The sequence below is a fragment of the Lathyrus oleraceus genome, chromosome 7, assembly GCF_024323335.1.
Source record: "Lathyrus oleraceus cultivar Zhongwan6 chromosome 7, CAAS_Psat_ZW6_1.0, whole genome shotgun sequence".
In the NCBI taxonomy this organism is placed as follows: domain Eukaryota; kingdom Viridiplantae; phylum Streptophyta; class Magnoliopsida; order Fabales; family Fabaceae; genus Lathyrus; species Lathyrus oleraceus.
The window spans coordinates 135,430,296-135,438,541 of record NC_066585.1 but is presented as its reverse complement, the minus strand read 5'-3'; the positions used below and the strand labels follow the sequence as shown (position 1 = coordinate 135,438,541).

The 8,246-nt window shown below is 35.6% G+C and overlaps 1 protein-coding gene across 8 annotated transcripts; it reads left to right on the top strand.

The window, feature by feature from the left end:
- The first annotated feature begins 1,429 nt into the window (after positions 1-1,429).
- Positions 1,430-7,723, top strand: LOC127107247 (cyclin-dependent kinase G-2). Of its 8 annotated transcripts, none has more exons than XR_007795656.1 (9): positions 1,431-3,650; positions 4,114-4,249; positions 4,366-4,454; positions 4,648-4,759; positions 4,844-4,950; positions 5,126-5,296; positions 5,368-5,430; positions 5,691-5,765; positions 6,802-7,723. XR_007795656.1 is itself a non-coding variant. In XM_051044548.1 (6 exons), exons 1-5 carry the CDS (start codon positions 1,954-1,956, stop codon positions 4,728-4,730), a joined length of 2,028 nt encoding a protein of 675 aa, XP_050900505.1. In that variant the 5' UTR covers positions 1,430-1,953; the 3' UTR covers positions 4,731-4,759; positions 4,844-4,950. The 8 variants fall into 8 exon arrangements, 2 of the variants coding, with proteins under 2 accessions (XP_050900505.1, XP_050900504.1); XR_007795655.1 differs by having other exon boundaries at positions 5,422-5,542; positions 5,689-5,765; positions 6,802-7,536; XR_007795654.1 differs by having other exon boundaries at positions 5,126-5,430; positions 6,805-7,723.
- Positions 7,724-8,246: the final 523 nt, after the last annotated feature.

Here is an 8,246-nt window from a genome sequence, read left to right as displayed (position 1 = left end):
TACTCTTTACGGTGCAACTTCAATACCATGCTTGACATCACCTTCCTACATTTCAATTGATCTTTGTGCATGTCATTAAATCAATGGTCTTTGTTCTTGTAAGCACTTATTTGTCGAAATTATTCATTTGAGTTGCATGTGATTTATGCTATTTCTTGTTGTATTAGCTTTGCTGATAAATTGCTTATTGATTTCTACAGATTATGATTGGTATTTTGTTTTCCTCTTTAAGTTTTATGATGATCAACTTCTTGCTTTTACGGTCTTGATTCTTGTCCGACTGTGTGAGTTATTTACTCTTATTAGGCATCACACAACACTCACTACCTGGTGTATGATTAGTCTAGCAGGTTACACTTTCATGCACACAATAAGCTTATATTGTTATTCTTTGATCAACTAATGAGTATTTGCTGTAACTTGCGATGTCCGAACACCAATATCAAAAACAAAGTCATCTTTGCGAGCAATAGGATATTGAATGGTTTGTTCAAAGACAAAAAGCGAACTCAATGTTGTCGTTGTTCAAAAACATATAATTTTCACCATTTCAACAAAGATGTGTGTTCATGGTTGTTACCATAGTGGATCAGAGATACAAAATTTTGCAAGAGACACAAATAGTCCCACATCGTTTTCTCATGATAAAATGTAAGAGTTTATAAAGATTGAGCAAGTAAAGAGTATTGCATAAGTGGGTTGAGATGAAAGTAAGCATTTGAGAAGTGAACATATGGTCCAACAAAATGGACTAAAAATCCCAAAGAAGATAAAATCTAGAAACTATTTCCAAACTAACCCACTTTTAGACAAAAAATTTTTTTAACACAAAGGTGACACCAATTCAATCGGCGACAATGTGCAAAAATTAAGAGGAGCCGTCAATCTAATTGATTTTTTTTTTATTTAAAAATGGATTAATTTAAAAAATACGTTGGAATATGCATTAGTTTTGGTATTTATTTGAGAAAGTTGATTATTTGAATTATTTTATCTTTAATCTTGTATAAAAGAAGTGCATTTAATCCTACATTACAAAGATTTAAATATTTTTAATTTTAACAAAAATTTAAATTAGATACCAATAGTGTTATGCATGAAGTTCTATTAATGTATAGTGCTATAACGTATATGTACATTTTTTTAGTGCTAATGACTTCTCTTTTTTACTGCAATTTTTTTAATTAAAATAATATTTTAATTAATAATAAAGAAAGATAGTTATTATGGTATTTTAATTAAAAATATTCGATTATTTAAAAAAAATCCTGATTTTTCCTATAGATATTTTGATACCTTTTCACACTATTTTGGTTTACTTTACTTTCGTATGAAAATTACTTACTTACTACCGTCAAGAAATTAAAAATATAAATGACTGCTACCATTGAAGACTAATTGGGGCTATAGTATATAAGTGGACCGGATTTATCGTAACAGTATCAGTAATCCATATTTTTATTTTCTTCTCTTTCGGTCACACGACGCCTCGTCTCTTTCTCCTCGAACCTTCTCTATCTCTTTCTCTTTCTCTCTTATTCTATTCCATCGCATAGCTCAATCGATCGTGCTTCCTCTTTCTCGCAATTTCCCTTTCAATATTCAATTTCATCATCGCTAAGGTAATCCTTTTCAATTTCTCTATTGTTTTTTCTCCCTTTCAATCCTTTCCTTTATTTCTAGGGTTTCGATTCAAATCCCAATTTTCCTTCCTATTATTGTTTCGCATCATTTTTCTCTCTTTGTTTTGTATTGTTCCTTGACCTCTAGTTGTCATCGAATCTCACTTTTGTTTTTCAATTTTGAAATTCGGAGCATTCTTTGTGTTTTGGGTTTAGGTTTAGGTTTAGGTTTAGGGTTCTGATAAACAAATACAAAAAAAAAGTTTGTTGGGAAGGAAGGATTAGGTTTTTCCCTCAGAATTTATCATTTTAGATAGATAGATAGATTTATATGGCTGCTGGTAGACATGGCCGTTATCACGGAAGCGAGTTTAAGGATCATGAGTCCAATTTGGAAGTTAATAGGCGCGGGTTTTCAAATTCCAAAGAGTATGATCGGGTTAGGAATGGTGGTCACGATGATGTCAGGAGTGGGAGTAGAGATTCCAGAGATAAGATTAGGATGAGGCAGAAGGATGTTAGGGAGAGAGAAACGGTTGTTAATGGTAGTTATCGGTCAGCTTCTAGCCGGAGTGACTCTGGAAGCAGTGGCAGCCTTGGCCCTCGTCGGTGTGGTTTTTCTGCAAAGACAATTGATAGAGAGCCTGGCGAGCTTTCTAGTGAGAGTGGGTCTGATGGTGCTACTGAATCTGAGACTGGGTTGAAAGACTGTGATGTTGCTGTGTTTGAAGGGAACAGGTCACGGTCCCCTCCTCCACAGGAGAGGAAAAGGAAATTTTCACCCATTGTGTGGGATCAGGATGACAAGGAAGTGAAGGGTTCATCCAAAGTTAGGGTTTCCACTACAACGGTGACTGCTCTCCCTCCTCTGCCTCAGCTTTCAAAATCGGCTGTTCTGTCTCCGAATTCTTCTTCTGGAGAAGTTCAAATACGTTCTGTTAGGAACAGAGAAACTGGGGATCTTGAGTTGCCCGCAGAAGCTCAGGTTACTGTTCCTTCTCCTTCCAGATTGCAGTCCCTGTCACCAAAAGAGACTTTGGGTAATGATCAGGAAGCTGAGCAGCCAGAAGGTGAAGATTATGTTCCAACTCGTAATATATCATCTTCAAGGTGGGCAGCAGGAGATAACTCTCCTGTTGACGAGGGTGAAATTCTCAATGATGAGGAAATGCCTAAAAGGAAGAGGAGGCTATCTCCTGAGTTGTTCGAGACTAGAGGGAGGAATAAGTTATTGAGCCCCAATGAATCTAAAGTAGGTAGTTTTGAAGGAGCTAGAGCCAAATCATCTGATTCGGAAGAAAGAAGTGTTATCCATGGGAGAACGTCTAGTGGCGATGGACATCCTGGTATTGAATCAGAAAAGGATGACTATATGAACATTGATCTTCGAGGTACGAAAAGTGACGCCAGTATTAGTCACTCTGATACAGAATCTGAAGATGACGATGATAGGCAGGAGACTCCAGAACCTCCAGCTCAACCTCAAAGAACTGTCAACATGCTTCAGGGTTGTAGAAGTGTTGATGAGTTTGAGAGACTTAACAAGATTGATGAAGGAACATATGGTGTTGTATATAGAGCGAAAGATAAGAAGACTGGGGAAGTTGTAGCATTAAAGAAGGTCAAGATGGAGAAGGAAAAAGAAGGTTTCCCACTGACTTCTCTTAGGGAAATAAATGTTCTTCTCTCTTTTCACCACCCATACATAGTTGATGTCAAGGAAGTAGTGGTTGGAAGTAGCCTTGATAGTATTTTCATGGTTATGGAATACATGGAACATGATCTTAAAGGATTAATGGAGTCAATGAAGCAGCCGTTTAGCCAAAGTGAAGTGAAGTGCTTAATGATCCAACTTTTAGAAGGTGTGAAGTATCTTCATGACAACTGGGTACTTCATAGGGATTTGAAGACTTCAAACCTGCTTTTAAATAACAGGGGTGAGCTAAAAATTTGTGATTTTGGGTTGGCTCGTCAATATGGGAGTCCTTTGAAACCATATACTCACCTGGTGGTTACTCTTTGGTACAGGTGAGCTGTATTTACTTATTGCATTCTGTGTCTATCTATCAATGTATATATCAATTACATATATTGGATGAATTGATATTGCACCATTCAGAGCGTACCTTGATTGTTTACTTGTGAATTTGATAACCGTGGTCATGTGTGCTGCATCGAATGAAACTTATTCTTCATTTGTAGTTATTCTGCAATTAATAACCAAATATTAGTGCTGCAAACTGGCGGCTGTTACTTTCCTGTCCTTTGACAGTTAGGTCAATGTTTACATACTTACTTACCCTTTCTCTTTATTTGTGGCAATGTTTTCAATGAACCTATCTATCTGCTCCTCTTTTAGTTTTTCATTTCACTGTGCTGCTAGTTTAATTAGTTGTACCTGCCTTCAATTATGTGTTTTAACATTTTTTTTCTGCATTCTGTTGCAGAAATAAGAGATCATTTACCTGATGGTTGTCTATCTGTTTCTCAGGGCACCCGAACTTCTTCTTGGGGCAAGACAGTACTCAACAGCTATTGATATGTGGTCTCTTGGTTGTATAATGGCCGAACTTTTGTCTAAGGAACCACTTTTCAATGGAAAAACGGAATTTGATCAGCTTGACAAGGTATATGTTGTGTCAATTTTTGGTAGAATGTATGCTCCATTTTTCTCTTGTAAATTTTGTTGTATTGTGTTATTACAGTGGTTGCTGCTATATTGACGTCTGTTAATTTCCCCCAGATTTTCAGGATACTTGGCACTCCAAATGAAACAATTTGGCCGGGCTTCTCGAAATTGCCAGGAGTCAAGGTCAATTTTGTCAAGCACCAGTAAGTACTCACGATATCCTTTATTGAAGACATTGACTGTTTTATTACACTGTTCTTATTTGTCTGCCACTGTTTTCCCAGGCTTCCAACTTTGGGTGGTTTTGGTCTGACTATCTGGCCTCCCTTGGTGACTTGTACTGTTACACGACTTTCATAATTTCTATTAACAACCAAAATGTCCCTTTCCTTTCAGGTATAATCTTCTGCGTAAAAAGTTCCCTGCCACGTCATTCACTGGATCTCCAGTTCTTTCTGATTCTGGATTTGATTTGTTGAACAAGCTTCTAACTTATGACCCTGAAAAGGTAAAAGTTGCTTGAGCTTCATGAATTAATTTGCTAAAAATTCTGTCTCAGAATATTAAGAATAACACCTACTAATGTATGCAGAGGATCACGGCTGAAGCCGCTCTCAATCATGAATGGTTTCGTGAAGTTCCTCTTCCCAAGAGCAAAGAATTCATGCCTACATTTCCTGCTCAACATGCTCAGGACAGGTATTTGATCTATATTGGAAAACTACTGGGGCTATTTGTTTAAGAATTTTTTAAAATAGATTGTCCTTAATGGCAAATAGAAAAGGACAGCTGTGGCAGGGTGTTGGTAGCCACTGTTAATATCTGTTGAGTCTTCAAAATGTTGTTTGTATAACAAAATTCATGTTATAAACAGGCGGTTGCGTAGAATGTACAAGAGTCCAGATCCTTTAGAGGAGCAGCGGCGGAAGGAGTTGCAGCAAGGTGATTTGGGCACTGGTGGAATTTTTGGTTAAGATTGGAGCTATTTAAACCTATGTCTAAACAGTCATTCTTACATGCCACACTGATTGTTTGCATTGATGAGGTGAGGGCATGCACTGAACGAAAGTTGCAAGCTTTGTTTGTTAGACAATCACTCCTGCTGTTTTTTAGCAGGAACTTGTTGGTTTGAGCAGAGATGTAATGTATTCATTTACCTCCTGGAATCAGATTTTTCAGGTTAACATTCTTCATGCTTGGTCATCTTATAGAAATACATCTGTGACATTTTGCCGCTCTAAGTGTGGCATAACCTTCTGAAATTAGGAAGTCAGTGTCTGTTGAATCCTTTGTATGTAACATATTTTCATTTCTATTTCATTGGCTTATTATTGTAAACAAATTTATCTGGTTTTGAGTATTAAATCGTTATGGATTTTCTAGCAGCAATCAGTTATTTCTTCCTTTTTTTTTTAATATTCACATTGTGTATGCAAGAGGTGGTTGGTGTGAAGTGGAAGAGGGCCTTCTATGCATTTCATTGGAGAAAATGACGGATTTATTATGCTTGAAAGGTAATGCATTCCTATGATATCTTGGATATTGAGGAATGAGGTTATCAATATGTTTCTGTGTGATGGAAGAGAGACATTTGATATTTATTGATGGATCTTATTTTTTTTGAAGAGGGTTAAAATCCTATGTATTTCTTCACCATAACTGCTACTTGCAAATACTATTCATCTATTTGGATGTTAACAGTTATATCAAGTATTTATGTGAACTTAGTTATGTGGGATACTGGGATGCATGATTTGCAATGAATTATTAATTTTTGGTAACACGACAACTTTATTTTAAATTAATCATTGCATTTTTGGATTTTAATTCACAGCAGCTTCTCTTTTTTATGTTGAATAGTGACTATCTCTGTTAGAAAATTCAAATTTTTATTTTCAATTGAACAGGAAGCAATTTGTTTGTTATAATAGTTTACTGTGGAAGATTTTTGTATAAGAGTGAATTACCTAGGAATTCTCTTACGATATAAAATTATGAATGTGCTAGAAGATTTCCCCGGCAGCATTTCTTTTAGTCTGCCAGTAATCAATGGTTATGTTGAAGGAGTCTCCACACTCTCTCTATGTACTTGCTGGTTTGAAATTCCTTCCCAAATAATTTGAAATGTTTGTGACAGTCATGTTTGAAAATATTTTTGCTTTCTTGAGAGACAGTTTTACACTGCTTTATGTATTAAAACTACAATTTTTTTGATGCTGATCATGTTGACCGAAAGTTGGCAATGAACCATTTTTTCTTACATTGTATTTTCTCACTATTTATAGGTTCTTTTGTAATCTTTTTTTACCTTTTGTTCCACTATGATTCACTAGCATTCTTCCCGCAAGAAAAAAATTTACAACTAAGTTTCAGCTTGTTATCACACCCTCTAGTGTGTTATAGAACCTAGAAGTAATAAGAAAATTTTTAATGCTTAGTTAAATGGAAGCAAATAAGTTCTCTTATAATCATGTATATTATCCGTTTGAAGATTGAAGTTTTGAGTGAGGATAAGAATTCTGTGATGACATTTGTCTGCAAATATCGCAGCAGTATCGACGGAAGCAGGTTGAGGAGGATATCAGGATATCCTAAAGTATAGGAGATCAATTAGTTGTCCTTCAGGCTCTCTAGAGGTACAGTGCAAATCTTGGTTTGTCATTTTATGTTTTGTACTACTTGCATCTCCATGGAATATTAGATCAGAGTTGTTTGCTTTTCTATTTTGTTACACATGCTGTATTAATTCAGAGTATAGACCATCATCAAGCATCTTCATTAAATGGGATATGTGGTGGTTTATGACATTTATAGTAATTCTTCATTAAATGGATTTTCTGTCAAATTCACTGACTAGTCTATCGAGCATCTTCCAGAGCAAGGCCGCAACATTGTTGTTGGGAAACTCATCTTCCGTAAGAGTCATTGTTATGAAATTTCCCCTCAGCAAACTTAATTCATATTGACTAGGATTTGTATATTGTATATTTCTGATTGCTTCTGGATCTTACTGACCATGTTTTTACGTTAGGCTCGGTAATATGTAGGTTTACTATGCTAAATTCCATGTTTCAATTTCAATCATGCTTCAAAAATGGCGCAAGGTTTCCTGGCTTTTGTATGCTTGCTACAAGACACCCAAATTGGGTAATTTACAAGATACCCAAATTCTCGATTCTATGTTCTGATTTTCTATGATAAACTAAGTGTCTCCATTTGTTTAATAACTCCCATGTCTATGTTCTGACTTCCTATGGCAAACCAGGTGTCTCCAATTGTCTAATACTTGAACATTACAAAGATTGTTTCGTCTGATGCTACGCTGTTACATCAAACTATGCCTTCTTTGTTCCAATGAAAAATTAATGGTTTTGAAAGTTGAGTGTTTCTGTTACGTCAAACCATGATTTTTTTCTTGATGCTTTAATCATCTATTACTCACATTAAAGGAAATCTAATTTTAACAACTACAGTCTACAGCGTCCTTTTTTTTTGCAGTTTAGTATTGAATCGAGAGATTTTCTCACTTGGGGAATTCGGCTTTAGACGTACCAAAAGTAAATTTTTTGGTGTTTTCAGCTGTAGAATTTTTGCCCAACCTTGTTGCAGATTGGGGTCTTTTATTAAATTCAAAAGTTGGATCTAATTCCTCGGCTCGCATGCTTGTCCCAATTTTGGGTGCTTCTTAATGATTCACATGATCATTATTAATTCACTCAGCTGGAAGATGGGGTTTGCTATGAGTTCATGATAATGCACATCCCCATTTTGGGAATGTTAAGATCTTCATGCACATCTTCGTCAGGCACTCCTTAACCCCCAAATTTTTAAGTCCTTGTTTGGTTCCTTGATTGGAATTTTGATTAAAATATTGATACATTGAGTCTGTTATTTTTATGTGAATGCTTCTCAGCAGAAATTCTCTTACATTTAATTTACTTTTAACAAAGCCAGATTCATTTAAAATTGAATTACATTTATATAATCGAACATAC

Coding starts and splice junctions, on each gene's coding strand:
- LOC127107247 (XM_051044547.1), top strand. CDS start 1,954: ATGGCTGCTGGTAGACATGGCCGTTATCACGGAAGCGAGTTTAAGGAT. Junction 3,651..4,113: donor GTGGTTACTCTTTGGTACAG/GTGAGCTGTATT, acceptor TCTGTTTCTCAG/GGCACCCGAACTTCTTCTTG. Junction 4,760..4,843: donor TAACTTATGACCCTGAAAAG/GTAAAAGTTGCT, acceptor TAATGTATGCAG/AGGATCACGGCTGAAGCCGC.